Source organism: Pelobates fuscus, chromosome 10 (genome assembly GCF_036172605.1).
Source record: "Pelobates fuscus isolate aPelFus1 chromosome 10, aPelFus1.pri, whole genome shotgun sequence".
In the NCBI taxonomy this organism is placed as follows: domain Eukaryota; kingdom Metazoa; phylum Chordata; class Amphibia; order Anura; family Pelobatidae; genus Pelobates; species Pelobates fuscus.
The window spans coordinates 30512889-30531907 of record NC_086326.1 but is presented as its reverse complement, the minus strand read 5'-3'; the positions used below and the strand labels follow the sequence as shown (position 1 = coordinate 30531907).

Genomic DNA, 19019 nt, shown 5'->3' with positions numbered 1-19019 from the left:
AAACAAACACCTACAAAAAATAAAAGAAATACCAATAAGGCGCGGTGTGTCTTTAGAAGACAAATGACGTGTCTAAGGGCAATATAAAAACTGATTTTGAATATCAAAGTGCAATATTTAGTAGAATGCAATACAAATACTATTAGTGCAATTTACAAACCCTTACAGTAAACTGCCAAAAACACTCAATGAGGATATGCCATGAAAAAAGAAAGAAAAAACAATATATAGTGTAATACTGTTTGAAATGATACATACAATTATCCCAGGCAAAGTTCTAGAAGTGGAACGTTTCTGTGGAGTTGCTTCACTTTAAGAACTTTGATCCAGAATTGTTCTGTATAAATCAGTGACTTTGTGTGCTTTAAATAAATGTTTTATTTAGTTATTCAAAATGCTTCGTATTTACCCTGCTTAAAAATGGGGAAAACAATCTACCACACAGTTTATTAAAGGTACACTCCGAGCACCATAACCACTATGGGACACTGTGGCAGTTATGGTGCTAGGAGTGCCCTGGCATTCACCTATTGGAAGTAGTCAAACCATTTTAAATTGACTTCTTACCTGCGGTCCACTGGGCGCTGCTCCCAACCTCCACTACCATCAGCCGAGAGTCGGAAGTTCCCAAGCAGGGCTTGGCTGAGAGCATTTGTTAATTGCTCTCAGCCAATGAGCTAGGTCATGCATTGGGAACATCTAGCTTTGGGCTGATGGTAGTGGAGTGGTGCCCGGTGTACCCCAGAAAGTCACCATAATCGCTGCTACACACTGTAGTTGTTATGGTTCTTGGTGTGCTCTTTTAAAACAAGATGATAGAGTTTGGCTTAGCTGTATGGCTCCTAACTCCCAGAGCCGGATTAAGGTTTCCCAGGATATTAGATTGGTGCTCCCACCTTGGCCCATGGAGCCTGGAAAAAGTGATATATATATATATATATATATATATATATATATATATATATATATATATATATATATATATATATATGTGTATATATGTGTATATATATATATATATGTTTAAGGCCGTAGGCCTGTATTTGTGGGAGGAGTTAAGCGTTCCATATAAACGCTACTCCCCCCTTCCTACCTGCCGTGCGCACGCTGTTCACTGGTCCCCCTCGATGACCTCGCACTTCCGGTTTACGGCCGCACGTCCCGCCAGTTCAGAGCTTCCCCCTCCGTTTGGGGAAACTCAGCCGAAGCACTTCAGCGCCGGTACGCTGAATGAATGTCCAGTCGAACATCCGGGTCTCTCCTCCACTCCCCCTCTCCTCCAAACAAACACTCGAATGGGCCAACAGGCGAATGCTGTTACGATTATTCATTCGCAAGCAGAAATTCGGTACTGTTTTCCTATGTGTGGTATCAAAATATATATATGATGGTAGATTTTGTTCATTTTACAGTTAACCCCATGAGTGATTTTCTGTATGATACCATGGTATGCGTTATGGCAGTGATTGTTCATGTACTTCCTGCAACATCTGTGCTATTATATTTTTCTCTTTTGTACATAATGGAAACCCTTAATACAAATTATACATGGAAAGGGTACTGACATTTTTTAAGGTGATTGACCCTCTCTGATAAAAATTGAGTATTTTAATTGTATTAAGTTATTATCCCGATCGCAGTGTGATCCAGTAGATGTTTACAATGCCTGCAATTAATACATTTAGTATATATATCGCTGTACATGACGGTTATGATGTTTGTGTTTAACCCCTTAAGGACACATGACGTGTGTGGCATGTCATGATTCCCTTTTATTCCAGAAGTTTGGTCCTTAAGGGGTTAAAGGCTTACAGCCTAAAAATGACAGGGCATATCAGTTAAGTTCTAATTCTTTCCTTTTGTGAAAGTATTCCCTACTATTTTTTTTTTTTTTTTGTCAATCATTTTTTATTGATGTACAGAATCGCATGGGGTACAGAAAGAAGATTGGGATACAGTACAGATTATACATAGCAGGTGTAGTCTAGTACATTGCATATCAACCCCAGTCTCTCATAGATCATATAATGCAATAAACATGTGGAGCTAAAACGCAGTAATATGTCTTAATATTGAGTTCGGCCGATCTCTCGGTTGAGGGATTATTTAGCTGTTCGTTATCCTAGGTTCTTTCTTTTTTCTTTTATGTTCTCCTATGTTAGTGTCTTTCCTTCCCCTCTCCTCCCACTCTCACCTCTCCCCTCTCCCCTCTCCCTCTCACTCCCCTCCCATATCCACTCCCCCCCTCAGCTCCCCCCTCCTCCATGCCCCCTCTCCCTTCCATAGAAAGTGCCATCCCTGTGGAGTAATGCGTTCATGTGTGGTAGTGACCGAGGCCGTGTGTGCAGGGGTAGATTTTTTTCGTTCAGGTGATTAGTGAGCAGCTTGTGTGTAGGACTAGTGTTCCTCCCCGTGATCTAACCCCTCCCCTCCCCCCCCCCTCTTGGGGGGGAGGGGGGGAGGGGATGCCGCTCCTCCGACCGTTCCGGCAAGAGTGCACCCATGATGAGAGATCTCGCCACGGCCCGAGCGTGCCACAGGTGAGGAGCGTCGTCAGGTGTATGTGGGTGACGACTGGGACGTGTCAAGGCCGTCCCCTGGTGCGTGTCACTACAGGGCTGTGTGCGTGTTAGGTCCAGGGCGATTACCCGATAAGTTACTGTCGCTCGTTCCAGTCGTCCATCCCAGGTGTCCCCACCGGGTGCACCCTGTCCCCACCGCACGGATCACATTTTCACGTCTGCTCAGGTCATGAGCTCCCCTCTCGCTCCATATCTCCGTCTCGGCTCCACCGGGCTCCTATCCCTCCAATAGTGGGGGGGGGGGGGGGGCTGGGAAGCGGGGTGGGTGAGCGGGGCCACAGAGGAGGGAGAAAAAAAAAAAAAAAGGGGGGGGGGGGAAAGGAGGAAAAAGAGGAAGAAAAATACGGTGTCTCCCTAGATCTTGACGTCTAGGCGGTAGCCGTCCCTGCGGCCATGTTCTGCCTCTGGGCCATGAAGGTACACCAGGGGAGCCACGTGATGGCGCATTTGTCTCCTGTTCCGTGTAGCGATGCCGTAAGGGATTCCATACTATATATATCTTCTACCCTGGTCATCCACTGTTCCACTGTCGGCGACTCCGTCGAGCGCCATTTAAGTGAGAGACTTGGCTGCATTAAGCAGATGTTTGGTGAGGGAGCGTTTATAGGTGGCAATGGGGCGTGTGGTGTGGTGGAGTAACATTGGCAGAGGCTGCAACGGGAGTTCCGGCTCTGCAATGTTCGTGATTTTGGAGTGGATTTGTTTCCAGTACTGCTGAATTTTGGGACACGACCACCAGATGTGGATGTCTGTCCCCCCTTCGGCTCCACATCGCCAGCAGGTGTCTGGGAGCTCGCTATTCATGCGGTGTAGTCTTGCAGGGGTCCTGTACCAGTTGACCATAATTTTATAATTAAGCTCCTGGAGTTTTGAGCATACTGTGCCTTGGTGTGCGAGGACATGAATCTTCTCCCACTGTTGCTCCGTTATCGACTGTTCCGTGACTCGCTCCCAGTGGGACATGTATTTCGGTGGCGCCCGTGGTGTGGTCGTGATCATCATGGTGTAGAGGAGGGTGATCCCCTTCAGCGGTCTCTCTCTGGCTGCGCACATATGTTCGAAAGTGGTGAGCTCTCTGTGAAACAGGTGTTTGCCTGCCGTGGTTCGGTAGTAATGTTGTATCTGGAGGTATCGGAATCTGTCCATTAATGAGGTGGTGCCTTCCGGTCCCAGCTCCCTGAGTGGCTTCAGCCCTGTCGCGGAGCATAGGTGCCTCATGTAAGTCCAGTCCATGCCCCCGAGACCCGTCACGTCTGCTGGTCGCAGGCCGTCAGCGATTTCCGGGTTATGGGTGATAGCCGTTAGGGGGCCCGGCGTCGTGGTAAGCCTGTCTGTCAGTCGGGTGGTGATCCATATCTGCATCGTGGCCCGGATAAACGGGTTTCGGGTCGTGGCGAGGCATTTTAGAGGGTATCTCGTCCACACCGCGGACGGTAGTTTATGGTTCGTTTGGTCGTCTTCTAGTTTCCGCCAAATTTTGTCAGATGTTGGGACGTGCCAGTCCACCAGACGTAGTAGATGGGTTGCTCTATAGTAGTGTATTATGGATGGGAGACCCAGTCCCCCCATTCGTTTGGGTAGGGACAGGAGCGTCCCGCTAACCCTGGGCCTACTCGTTTTCCATACAAATCGTATTATATCGGTGTTAAGCGTCCGAAAGAAGGCTCTGGGTATCATGATCGGGATCGCTTGAAATAGATAGAGGAGTCTCGGGAGCAGGTTTAACTTCAGTGCATTGATTCTCCCGAACCAGGAGATACATAGGCTACCCCAGGTCGCCATATCTTTTTGCAGTGTGCGGAGGATAGGTATGAAATTTTCTTGATAAAGGCGAGTCGTGTCTCTGGTGAGCCAGATCCCTAAATATTTGATCTTGTCCGCGCACCATCTAAAGGGGTACTGCGTTTGAATGTGGGCTGTGTCCGAGGTGGGTAGATGGAGTGGGCATGCTTCTGATTTATCAGTATTGAGCTTTAGATTGGACAGGGTTCCATATTCTCGGAACCTAGCGAGGAGGTTCGGGAGTGAGACGAGTGGGTTGGCCAGGAAAAAGAGGAGGTCGTCCGCGTAGGCCGCCACCCTCTGTTCCATGCCATGGCAGTTGAGGCCCGTCACTCCCCCATCCCGTCTGACCGCCCCCAGGAAGGGTTCCAGGGAGAGGGCAAACAGGAGGGGGGATAGAGGACACCCCTGCCTCGTGCCATTGCGGATGTTGAACGGTTGTGATAAGGCGCCGTTGATGCGCAAACGGGCCGTGGGAGTTGTATAGAGGGAGGCAATCCAAGTTAACATGTGCGGTCCGAATCCCACCGCACAGAGTGTCGCCAGCATGAATCGCCAGTCCACCCGATCAAACGCCTTTTCGGCGTCGGTCGAGAGGAGCAGGATCCCCCTCCGGTCGTCCCCTGCCATGTGGATCACATTGAGGGCTCGGATTGTATTATCACGCGCCTCTCTCCCAGGGACAAATCCCACCTGATCCGGGTGCACCAGATCCGGCAGCACCCGTCCGACCCTCAACGCCAATACCTTAGTGAACAGTTTCAGATCGGCATTGAGTAAGGAAATCGGCCTGTAGCTGGAACAATTCGTCAAGTCCTTTCCTTCCTTTGGGATTAGCGAGATGGTGGCTGCCAGTGTGTCCCGTGGGAGGGCGCCGCCCTCAAGCAGGTGATTGAGGCTACTTAGTAGATGTGGCAGCAGGATATCTTGAAATTTTTTATAGTAAGCTGCGGTGAGGCCATCCGGGCCTGGTGCTTTGTGGGCTTTGGTGATCTTGAGGGCGTGCTTGAGCTCTCCTAGGGAGATCGACTCCTCCAATGCCGACCTCTGATCTTCCGTTAAGGTCCGGGACACGTGTTGGTCCAAGTAGGATGCTATTTTGGTCTCGCGTCGTGCCTGCGCAGAGGCCCCCTGGGTCGTTGGTATATTATAGAGTTCCGTATAGTAGTGGTGGAAGGCCTTCGCAATCCCATCAGGCATTTGAACAAGTGTACCGGTTCGGTCCCGAATTTTAGTTATGTGTGAGAGTCTCCGCTCCCGTTGCAGTCTTCTGGCCAGGAGCCTCCCGCATTTGTCAGAGTATTCGTAGAAATGTCTACGCGATTTGCGGACGGTCCGGAGGAGGCCCTGTGAAAGCAGCTGCTTGAGGTTCCGTCGCGCCTCCAGGAGTTCTTTATAGGTGTCTTCCGACAGCGTGGTCTTATGGAGAGCTTCCAGGGATGCTACTTGCAGCGCCAGTTGCGTGGTCTCTTGTCGCATGGCCTTCTTACGGTGAGTGCCGTGACGCACCAGGAAGCCTCGGATCAGGCACTTGTGTGCCTCCCATACCGTCTGGGGTGCTACGTCTGGGGTGGTATTCTCCTCGAAGTACTTCTGCAGTGCGTCTCTCATCTCCATGGTCGTTGCTAGTTCTTCCAAGACTTGTTCATTGAGTCTCCACTGTCTCTTCCGGGGCTTATAGAGCGGAGAGGCGATGTTAGTCCGGACCGGCGCATGGTCGGACCAGGTGGCCGTCTGGATCTCGCTGGATAGCAGAAGCGAGAGGAACTCTACAGGAAGGAAAATGTAGTCCAATCTGCTATAACGGTTGTGGATAGTTGAGTAATACGAGTAGTCCCTTTCTGCTGGGTGGGCTACTCTCCACGAGTCCGCCAGTCCTGAGCTCCTGAGCGCCGCTAGGGCTTTACGTTGGTAAGATGCCGGGAGCGAGCTAGATCCTAGGGATGTGTCAAGTCGTGGATCTAGTGCTAGGTTAAGATCACCTGCTAGTATTAATATGCCCTCCCTAAAGCGTTCCAGGGTGCGCAGCGTGCGTACCAGGAATTTATGTTGCGCCGTGTTAGGTGCGTAAACGCATGCCAGGGTGTAAAGTTGTCCAGCGATCGTGCCCTTCACAAATATATATCGGCCTTCCGGGTCTGCCATCTCGTCCTGGCTCTGGAAGGGTATCGTGTGGGCAATGAGGACCGCCACCCCTGCCTTTTTCGCGTGTGGATGGTTAGCAAAGTACCCGGTAGGGAAGCGAGAGTCTCGCAATGCCGGAGCGTTATGTCCCTGGAAGTGTGTTTCCTGAATAAATGCTATTGACGTACGTGTGGACCAGAGCGTGCGTAAAAGATGAGAGCGCCTTTCCGGCATATTCAGACCTCTGGCATTGTGAGACCAGAGGCTGATCTCTGCCGGTGCGAAGTTGCCAGCCATGTTACCGGAAGTCCGAGGTGGGAAGGAGAAGAGACGGAGAGGAAGAGAAGAGAGAGGGAAGAGAGAGAGAGAGAGAGAGAAGGAGAAAAAAAAAAAAAAAAAAATTTAAAGGGGGGGGGAAGCTTTAGGGGGAGGAAGGGAAGGGGAGCGAGAGGAGCCCGGCGAGGCGCCCGACCTGAGTAAAGTCTGGGTTACGCGGTCCGGCCTGTCCCGTAAGTCCTCCTACCTCTCACTACCCCTCCGGTCCGTGTGATTCTCCCGATTCGGGAGGTGTCGAGTGTAGAACTCAACGCACTGGGCAGACCTAGGGGCCGCGAATCCAGCGAGTGCCGGGCGCCCCTAGATCCTGCCGTGTGTACCTATGTAGGTGTGCGTCTGTTATTAGGGCGTGGTCACCGCCCAGAAACCGTCACACTGTGTACCTAGTGTGGTCTGGTGTGTTAGTGTATTCCAGTCGGTGTGTCGTCCGCATCCTTCAACCGTCACCGTCTCTCGAGAGTGCTTACTACCCTCCTATGTAGCCTATTGTAGTGCGTTTAGCTTGTATGATCCAGAGAAAGATGCCAGTAGGTACTCTGTGTCCCGTGTGTACCTCCCGCCTCTATGCATTGCCATGGTGGTTGTTCTATGGGCCGGACTCATAGGGGGGGAAAAGGCCAGGCGGCCATGTATTCATGTGTCACGCCACCCAAGTGATATGCAGGTCCTCCATCTCCAGTACCCGGGGGGGGGGGGGGGGGTTTCGTTGTGCCTGCGGTAATAAGACATCGAGCCGTGCCACAGCGGCACATAAGAACTCAGGTCCCACACAACTTGAAATAGCTAAGACTTGTAGGTACCAGCACATTTTAAAGATATTGTGATCAAGATAGGCTAACCTGTCTATGTATGGTTCTCAGCCGGTTAAGTTGATTATGATGCTATTATTCCCGTATACAACATGACATGTAGGAGTTAAACACTTAAACATTGGCACAATCTCCGCTTTGCTGTCTAGGTATGACATTCTCCTGATGGGTCAAGGGTTAGTGTGTGGGTGCGGACTAAGTGTAAGTATAAGGATAAGTTTGCGGTGTTTGCAGATATGCGTATATACCTAGATAAAGCCTGCAGGCTTGGGGTAAGTCATGCTACACATTTACTTAGATTCCAAACTGGCGATAGGTGCCTACATCCAATCCTGCCGGCTTGGCCGTATAGTAGCGACACAGCTCATCAACGTTTTAGGCTACATAAACCTGAGTGTAAACATGGAAACCTAACCCAAACTACCCCTCACAGTTCCAGAAGCAAACGGTGATAGTACCATGGAGGTTGACCAGACACAGGCGTTTAGCGGCGAGATAGGTTTGTGCCGCCATGGTGTCAGAACATCTAGCAAGTTATAGTTTTACCCATAGGCTATACATCGTGTCATATCAGTGCATTTAAGCGGGTTCCTGACATTCAACCTAACGGTTATTCGTCGTAGTTAGCGTGTGTCTATAGTGCAGTTTGAAATAACTATGGCATGTAGGCAACACCCTGTTTTTAAAATATTATGATCTGGATAGGCAATCATGTCTATGAATGGTTCTCAGCTAGTTAAGTTAGTGAGATTCCAGTACCTTCAATCATGCGGTGAGGTCGTGGAGGCACCGGTCAGAGTCACTGTTTACTCCTCCGCCCCCGCTGGTCCTCCCCAGCGGCGCGGCGGCGACATGCGGCTCAGGCTGGTGGCGGAAGGCTGTAGGCCCACATCTTCGCCTCTTCTGTGGCCCACTGGTTCCTCCAGGAGCCAGTTGCGGATCCGTGTGTGCGGCAGGTGGAGTGCACGGAGAAATCGAGCTGTGTCATCCGGCATCTTAATCGTGTGCCACGTAGTTCCCTGACGGGCTTGGAGACTGAAGGGGAATCCCCATTTATATGGGATTCCCTTGTCGCGGAGGGCCGTGGTGATAGGCCGCAAAGCCCTTCTGGCATCAAGTGTGAGGCCGGATAGATCTTGAAAGAGCGCCAGCTCGGCCCCCCGGAACTTGATGGTTGTCAGCGTCCTAGCTGCCTGCATGATCTGCTCCTTCAGTGGGAAGGATTGAAGGCAGCACACCACATCCCTGGGCCTGCCGTCCGGCCTGGCCTGCCCCAGTGCTCGATGGGCCCGGTCGAGGTTGATGTCGGATGGTGCATCTGGGCCCAGGATCTGGCGAAAGAGTATTACCAGGGAGTCCGCCAGGGGTTCGGTGTCCGGTTCTGGCAGGCCCCGGATCCTGATATTGTGTCTTCTGCTCCGGTTCTCCAAGTCCTCGACCTGGCGCCTTAGGGTGAGTAGCATGTTGCCTTGACGGGTGGCCGCTGTCTCTGCCGCTCGGTGCTGCTGGCAGCTGAGCCGCGCCTCTGCTTCAACCGCTTCTACTCTTGTTTCCAGCGCGGTGAGGTCTGAGCGGAGGCCCTGTAGGTCCTCCCGGACCGCCTCTCGTATTTCCTTCACGAGTGCCCCAGTGTCTGCCTTGGTCAGCATGTTGCTCCCGATTCGGGAGAGTTCCGCCCTGATAGAATGGAGGGCATCGTCTGGTCCACAGTCCGGAATGGAGTCTCCTCCGCTTGTTGCGCTGGGCGAGACTGCCGCCATGATGTCTGACGGCGGGCTGTTTCGGGATCCCGCTGGGGTGCTGATAAAGTCGTCCAGCGTGCCCGTGCATCTCCTTGGTGAGCCTGGTATTGTGCTCCCAGCTCCATTGTGCTTCTTTGTCCGCACCATCTTTGTGAAATGAGGGTGTAGTGCTAATTATGGCGGTTCAGGCCTAGGAGCTCGCCTAGTGTGCGACCGTCTCCATGAACAGTTAGGCCACGCCCCCTCTATTCCCTACTATTAAGCCTAGCATGAATCGCCAATGCGTTGACAAATTTGTTGTCGGACGATTCAAACTAATCGGTTTAGACTTTGCAATTAGTCAATCTCTATTACTATTGTACATTAGTTTCGCTAAATACTATTAATGTTGCATATTGCCATTTGTTATCACTAGACAATCACTACTTCGCTATTGTCGCCTGTTTCTATCAGGTACAAATAAGTTTCGTTCACTTTTCAAACAACTGCCTCGACAAGGTCACGTTGTTACACGATGGGATATTGGGGTACGGGGGCTTGATTCCTGCCTTGCCTCGTCAGGCCACGGCTACACTCGATAACTCGTCATACGTTCATTCATGCTCGCTATCCGTAACAATCGTCTTGTTACTCACTACCTTGCTAATTTCTCCCTCCTCTCTCCGTCAGGTTCTACCACGTTTTCTTGGCACTACGCCTTCATACATCTCCCTTCAGGAATAGGGTCTAAGTATACTGTGCTATCAACTATATCTCCAAGAACTGCGCTTTACTGCATTTAATATTCTTTCTATCCTCTCCCTTGACCAAGGTTCCCTTCCTCTTCTTTCTTCCTCCTCCCCCCCCCTTTTTTCTCTTTTTCCGACTGGAAATCTCCAGGTACCTATCACAAACCACAACTTGGGTTCTCCAAACTCGTTGCATTATCCCCTTATCAAGCCCCCGTCTAGGGTCAGAGAACTGGCTATCTAGGGTTAGGAGCTGGCCTTAGTGGTTCAACGTAGCTGGTCCCGCGAGGCCAACCCCCCAATCTCAACACGGAGATTTCGCCCCTCGGCCCAAATCATAGTTAGTGCCTCGCATTCACCCACCTATCGGGTTTATAGTTAGGGCCTCACCTGACACGGCCACACGTTCTGGGATCTTTTACTGTCACCGAGAGGCCGCCACCCCACCACCACGCTAGTGGCTCGAGCCCCACGCCCAAATCATAGGTAGAGCCTCTCTCCAGCCGCTTGGCAACTAGCAGGGCCTCACTTGTCACGGGGTAGTGAGCTTTTCGCTTCGGTACTAGTTAGCCAGCCAGTTCTATATTGCTTAACCATATTGTTGTTATTTGTGTTCATTGTTGTTGTCATGTTCTTTTTCAGGAATTCTAAGAAGGCTACATCGGACAAGGGATTGCAGCATTTCATATCTATTTAGGGTCTACTAGCCAAGAGTCACTCAGTCTCGTACCTCACCCTAGTCGCAACACTCGCGCATTATCTGCATTTCAGCATCCCCTTCCGGTCACTCGGCTATTGGGGCTCGACACGAGTGATCATCTAGAACGTTATTTGTTGCTCTAAGACACTTATACAGAGTTGTCACATTCTTACAAGACTCAGTGGACCACGACATCCACAGGCATACTGTGCACCCAGTAGTTTTTTTTTCTTCTATTTTTTTGCCACCTTTTATTCAAACCTTCATACGCACACAATCGCACTATACCGAACTGACATACACGTTTCTGACAAGCCTTTCAAACCATACCCCATATTAACATAAGGTATCAAAGATAAATAGTTGGTCTCACTCCACAGTACGTTCGTACACAGATGGGAATACTGGGCAGTATCAGTCTCCCTAAACTGCATTCGCGCCACACAACCAAGTCTTAAATCAATGTGCCTGCAAACATGCAAGGGTTCTGGAACCCTACAACTCCACGATCACAACTAATCAGACTAGTAAATCATGTCTCCTCAAGGAAATTTAAGAAGGTACAAACACTACATCGTGTCACGCCAACATTCAAACCAGACAATCAATATACTTGATCTACTAATCATTCCCTACTACTTACAAATACGATTCTTCATTCGCACTCCTGTCATTAGAGTAGATAGGTTCACTGGCTCCTATTCTTCACGTCCTTTCCATAAGCACGACATCCAGTAGCAGTACACCGGTACCGACAATTAGAGGCACAAGGAATCAGCACATTATTCAGGAACATTCCCAACGCATAAGTAGTAAGACGGATTGATAATTATAGTGCTATAAGTGGGTTTTCTGGCATTTCCTTTTGCCCTCTTTTTCAGGCCTACCCTCTACGTCGGTTCCGGCACACCACACCGACTTGATTCCAATTACAAGATATTTCACCATACGATATATTAGCCGACCACAAGTTTAAGGCCGTAGGCCTGTATTTGTGGGAGGAGTTAAGCATTCCATATAAACGCTACTCCCCCCTTCCTACCTGCCGTGCGCACGCTGTTCACCCCACCCACCTCTCCCTCTTATACAATTCGTTCAGGGAGGTCCTCTTTTTCAGGCCTACCCTCTACGTCGGTTCCGGCACACCACACCGACTTGATTCCAATTACAAGATATTTCACCATACAATATATTAGCCGACCACAAATATATATATTTTTTTTAAATGCACATGGGCAGGAGGACCTGAATGCAGGTAGGGACAGGCCACTATAACGTTAGAAATACAAATCAATCCTAATGCTATAGTGTTCCTTTACTTAGCTCTGTGGGCAACGTTCCATCTCCAGGCTCTATCCGTGAGACTGACATAAAATGCCCAAGGTCTAAATTCCTCCACCCCATATATCTGGTACGGCAGCCTGTCTTAGTCACAGTTGTAACTAGACCGCTAAATGTCAACGAGCAGTTGTCCGGTCTAACTGTTTCTAACACTGGCTGCCTCAAGGCAAAGCGGTTTGACGTGGTTATTCAGTAAACTGGTAATTGTGGAGAATTGACAAGACAATTGCCAATCTTAGGCCAAAATAGCAGAGTGGGGAAATCATTCCAGTTAAACTAGTTTGGCCTGAAATTTGCTATTTTTTTGGTCAATTCTCTACAATTCACAATTCCCACTTTAGTGGTGATCTGGCTGTAGTATTTTTACAGTAAACACAGTTTAGTGCTCTTTACATCATTTTATAGAATCTGACAATGGAAATTATTGTTGGTGGAGATTAAAACGTAAACCGTTACTCTGAGCACCATGGCCACTTCAGAGATTTGAAACAGTCATCGTGGCGGGAGTCTGTATGGGCAGCACTGCGCTTTCATGAGAGCTTCAACATTGTTTTTCTTTTTCATTTTGGGGAAAGCCTAGGAAAGGTAACACCCCAAAAAAGTGTTTTTTTAAAACACTGGTTTACACAGTTCCAGGTGTGATGATCATGGGTCCCTTTATTAGCTCTATGAGTCTTGAAATACGTAATGGCACTCGCCAAGGCTGTCCTCTGGCTCCCCTTCTTTATGTCCTTACAATTTAAATATTGGCTGCTCTATTGAGAAAAAACATTGAATATCACAGGTATAAGGGTAGGAAACCAAGACCATTTAATATCCCTATATGCAGAAGATGTTCTGCTAACACGGTCCTCCTCTAGCTCCTTGTTCTATGCAGTATTAGAATTACTACAAATATAGTTTGTATTCTAATTATAAAATAAATCTTTCTAAAACTCAAATTATTCAATTTTACTTATCGGACTTAGAAATCCACAACTTGAAAGAGTTTGAAACACTAGATTGGAATAATAAAGAGATCCAATATTTGGGAATTAAACTCTGTGCTAAACCTGGGAATTTGATCTCCAGAAATTATTCAGACCTGATTATAGATCTTAAAGATTGTATTTATCGATGGAAGGGCCTAGAGATATCGTGGTTAGGATTGGAATGATAAATATTATCAAGGCCTATCTAGTCCCTAAAGTTCTCTACCTTTTCAGAGCCATCCCGATTCCAGTCCCCTTGGCCATAATAAGCAAGATTGAGATTCTTTTTTCTGCTTTATGTATGGGGATCTAAGAAACTAAGAATTCCAGGAGATACTCTTAAAAGAAAGAGAGATGCAGGTGGGTTGGGATATCCCGACTTACATAAAATCCAAGAAGCATGTATGCTTTCACACTTATTTACGTTAAATATAAAAAGAAACAAAACATTAGCTGTAGAGAGTTTCATCCTAATTATTTAACGAGTGCCAGTCCCATCATAGCCCTGTCCATACACCTTGAAAACCTGAATATTTCTCAATGGCAACCTTATAATATAAAAATAATATCAGACATATATGACAATAGCGTGTTACACTCTAAAATTCAACCTACCATCTCGTGAGCTATTTAATTATATTAGGATTAAACATTTTCTCTCTTTAGATTTATCCTTTGAGTCAGATATAATGGATATTATAGATTATTTACAACTTTCTCCAAAACCGGTTGCCGCAATAGGTAAAGTTCTTGATAGAAAATCTTGTCTAAATAAATCGAAAGCGGTCTTGAGATGGGAGCTAGAACTGGGTTTTTCTACACCTTTACAGACCTGGCATTATGATTGGTGCCTAACTAGAAGGGCCATGCATTGCATTAATTTACATGAGCAATATTTTAAAGTAGTCCAAAGATGTTATTTGGTCCCGGCCCGGCTCTCAAAAATGTATTCCACTGAAGCGAATCAATGGTGGAGATGTCAAAAACCTGTAGGTTCTCACGCACGTATCTGGTGGGAATGTCCTATACTTCTCTCTCTCCTAGGTGATTTAGAGGAACAGATCAGATCTTTCGGTATACAATATAGGCTGGCCTCTCAGGATTTCCTATTCCACATTGATCTCACGTCATTTGATAAGTACAAGAAATATCTCTATATTAATATCTTTGCAGCAGCAAAAATCCCATTAGCCAGATATTGGAGAAATCCAGTTACTCCAACATGGGCTGAAATACAAACACAAATACATTTCCAATGTGATGCAGAAAAGCATTTATTTGAAAGAGCTACAAAGTCAACACAGTTATATAAGAATATTAATATATAATTAAAATTAAAAACAAACCCACCGGTTTACATTTGGAGTAACCCTTTCATTTATCCAACATAACACATGCCTGCTTTGAAATGACATTCTATTTGTAGTGGTTCTTGAGGAGATAGTGATGAGCGTTCGAGAGCCAGGCAGATATTGCTGGACTTTAACTCAAGCTGCTCATACATGCCCTGATACCTGGCTTTCTTACTGAGAGGACATTGCTCTGTTTTTTTTAGGAAGGTGAGCCAGTGGAGGTGGATGAGGAGTTGAACGCTATACTTAAGAATTCAAGATTTGAACAGAAGTTTTTGTTCCCTTCACAAGACGAGAGATCTGCTCCTGGGAGCTGCCACATTCCAAAGGTTTGAAACTAATACAAAATGTGTACTGTGGGGATGCTTTAAAGGGACAGCCAGGCTGGGCTACAGGTGGCCAGGGATATCTGTTCAGTTTAACACCGAAAGGTGGGCCAGTGCAAGCGGCTTCAGGCATTATAACCTCATAGAGCATTGTAAATACTTTAATGAGATATAGTGGCTCTAGCAGTGCCTACAGTGTCAGAAATGTATTCGGAGTAACCAAATACACAGCAGTCCCTACTATTCATGCCAATACATTTTGTTGAGGTTGGTTCCCCCCCAGAGATCTGTTAAAGGGACACTATAGGCACTCAGACCACTTCAGCTCATTGAAGTGGTCTGGGTGCAGTGTCCCAACATCCTTAACGCTACCAGACAGGCACTAGAGAGACTTCCAGATCATTAGGCAACTTAGGTCGCCTGACACGTGACGACCTCACGTTGTACATGAGGACATTCAGCGTCAACTGAAACCCAATAGGAAAGCAAGCATTATAAAATGCTTTTCTATGGTGGAAATCCTAATGTGAGCAAGGCGACTGCAGAGCTTTACTATGGGGAAAGTCCTAATGAGGAGCGGATAAGGAGCCTGAACCAGCACCGAGGGACATCATTGCTGGAATCAGGAAAGTTACAGAAAGGGGGCACTATAGCAAGTTTTAGTGCCAGGAAAAAAACTTTGTTCCCTGGCACAATAGTTTCCCTCTAACTGATCCCCCAGGAACCTGCATGCACACTTGCTGCAGAGAGCTGGTTAATGAGGTCTTAGAAGGTACATAAAGACATGTTTTCAGTGAATGTTTAAGGCTGGACTTTATTTTTACATAATTTAAAAAAAATGCAGATTTCAATCGAAATTGGTGCTTTTATGAATTAAACGTTTATCTCCTTCCCCCCTTCCCCGGATCTCAGACAACAGGTCCTGTTACTTCCTGGTTTGGTTAGCTCAGTGGAGCTAAACTCAGGAGACAGACAATTGCCAAGAGCACCAAAGACCTCTCATTGAGCTGCATTGGGAAGTCTGTAATTTGACGGCCACAGAAAGTCTGGGCGGTATTAGAAGGGGAGATCTGCAGTTTTTAAAATTATATGCCTACATGGTTTTTATTGGGGGTATATTAGCTCACAAATAATTTTTTATATATATATATATATAATATTTTTTTATTGGGGCAGTGGTGTGATCTTTAACACAAAACCTTTAATGAAACCGTATCTTTACATACTATGGAAGACTAAGCTGCGCAGCACAGCCAGTAGATATGCAGGTTCCCAAGAGCTCAAATAAGACCACTATTTGACATCCTATGCCACAATGAAGACTCGCTACGAAAACAATAGTTGTGTTTCAACATAATACTTGGAGTGGTGGAGCTGGCCCATGCACTTAGGGCCACCCAATGGCAATGCGTCTTCAGGGGCCCGGTCAGCTATGCTGCCGTTTAATAGTGCGACCGGGCCCCTGTGATGATGTCAGTACTGTGAGGGAGTGACAGCCGACCACTTCCTCCCAGCTAACAAATCAAGCCGTGCGGGAGGAAGGGAGCGGAGTGGGAGAATCGCCAACTCCCGTCTCAGACAGCCTACTGGACTCCAGGGAAACCATCCTCCTGCACCCAAAAGATAGGAAACGGGAGGGTGGCTTAAAATGTAATTTTTTACATGCATGTCTGTATGTGTAACTTGTGTCTGTGTATATGTCTGAATGCGTATCTCGTTGTCTGGGTATCTGTTTGTGTGTATGTATCTGCATGTGTGTTGTTTTGAGTGTGTGTGTATATCTATATGTGTCAGTGTGTGCACTTGTGTGTCTGTAAATGTGTGTGTATCCGTATGTGAATGAGGCTATGTATATGTGCAAATATCTCAGCATTCAAAGGCAAACACTACACACAAGTAAACCACTGCTTAAAACTGGCTACAGTACATACAAACACACTAAACTAAACACAAGCTCCTACATTCACACACACATACTCCATACAAAAACATGCTTGCATTCAAACACACATACACTGCTCCGTGCTAAATACAACCCTGCAAGGATATGCAAATGGTAGATCCCCAGCTGGCAAAGCATTGTGGGAGTTGTATGACCGATGGCAATCTACCTTTTGGCCACCACTGTGATAGGGCCCAAAAAATTCTTGCACCAGGTCCTTCTCTTCTCTAGTTTTGCCACTAGCTGGAGCTGAGGTGGAAAATGGCAAATTTTATAACACAAATACCCAGGGGTGTACCTAGAGCATTTGGCACCCAGGGCGGACCCTGAGTGTGGCACACCCCCCCCCCCCCCCCCCATAATAAAAATGTAAGAAAACACCCACATTTTTTTCAATGTTTTCAATAATATTTATTGCTCACATTTGTAAACTGCTTGTAAAATTTGTAAAATGCGCCAGTTTTGTAGAAGGGGGAAGACCAGTGCTTTTGTAGAAAGGGGCTGGTGAGAACCTTATAGAAAACTCCTGCCCTGCCCCTTTCTACAAAGCCCCTTGTCTCGCCCTTCATATAAAAACGCTGCACCCCGATCACATAAATGTCATACACTCCCTACACATAAAAACCCTGCACCCCAATCACATAAATTTCATTCACTTCCTACACATAAAAATCCTGCACACCCCCTTAATAAAAAACCCTGCACACCCCCTTAATAAAAAACAAAAACGTGCACAACCCCTCTTAATAACAAAAAACCTGCACACCCCCCTTATAAAAACCCTGCACACCCCATTAACAAAAAACAAAAATCTGCAGTGCACATCCTCCCTTAATAAATAGAATACTGCAGCCCCCTTAATAAAAAAACCTGCACCCCCATTATTTAAACCTCCCCTTTAATTCTTTAATCCACAGCCCCCTTTAATTAATCCACACCCCCCTTAATTAATACACCCCCCTTAATTAATCCACACACCCCTTAATTAATACACCCCCCTCAATTAATACACACACCCCTTGATTAATCCTCACTGCCCCTTAATTAATACACCCCCCTTAATTAATACACCCCCCTTAATTAATACACCCCATTAATTAATACACCCCTTTAATTAATCCTCACTCCCCTTAATTAATACACCCCCTTAATTAATCCTCACTTTCCCTTAATTAATACACTCCCCTTAATTAATACACCCCCCTTAATTAATACACCCCCTTAATTAATCCTCACTGCCCCTTAATTAATCCACCCCCTTAATTAATCCTCACTCCCCCTTAATTAATACACCCCCTTTAATTAATCCACACACCCCTTAATTAATACACCCCCTTAGTTAACCCTCACACCCCCCTTAATTAATCCACACACCCTTAATACACCCCCTTAATTTTACTCACCCCCATTAATTAATACACCCCCCTTAATTAATACACCCCCTTAATTAATCCTCACTCCCCTTAATTAATACACCCCCCTAAATTAATACACATCCCTTAATTAATCCTCACTCCCCCCTTAATTAATACAGCCCCCATAATTAATCCACACCCCCCTTAATTAATACAGCCCCCTTAATTAATCCACACCCCCCTTAATTAATACACCCCCTTAATTAATCCTCACACCCCCTTAACTTAATTAATCTACACCCCCTTAATTAATACCCCCATTAATTAATACACCCCCTTAATTAATCCTCACTCCCCCCTTAATTAATACACCCCCTTAATTAATCCACACACCCCTTAATTAATACAGCCCCCTTAATTAATACAGCCCCCTTAATTACTCCACACCCCCCTTAATTAATACACCCCCTTAATTAATCCTCACACCCCCCTTAATTAATCCACACCACCTTAATTAATACACCCCCCTTAATTAATCCACACCCCCCTTAATTAATACACCCTTAATTAATCCTCACACCCCCCTTAATTAATCCACACCCCCTTAATTAATACACCCCCCCTTAATTAATACACCCCCCCTTAATTAATCCTCACCCCTTTAATTAAACCTCCCTCCCCTTCTTCCCTGGATTTTTCTCTGGTCTCTACCTCCTGGACTCTCTGCTGTAAGACCCCTATTTCAGCTTGGGTCTCCTTTAAATCGGCCTTCCAGACCTGTCTTAGGTCTGTCAGCAGCTTTCTGGTGTCCCTTTTTGTGGATGGGGAGTCATCCTCCTCAGGGCCGGCGCCACCTGTAAGGCGACCTAGGCAGCCGCCTAGGGCGCACCTTAGCAGGGGGCGCTGGATCCCTGTGACCGGAGTCCCCA

At 46.9% G+C, this 19019-nt stretch overlaps 1 protein-coding gene across 2 annotated transcripts in view; it reads left to right on the top strand.

Moving 5' to 3' along the window:
• Nucleotides 1-19019, top strand: part of LOC134574970 (arsenite methyltransferase-like) — a 193650-nt gene that overhangs the window by 19547 nt on the left and 155084 nt on the right. For both annotated transcript variants that reach the window (XM_063434079.1, XM_063434080.1), the window contains exon 11: nucleotides 14671-14796. In XM_063434079.1, the coding sequence (XP_063290149.1) occupies nucleotides 14671-14796 (126 nt within the window). The remainder of the gene's footprint in view (nucleotides 1-14670; nucleotides 14797-19019) is intronic.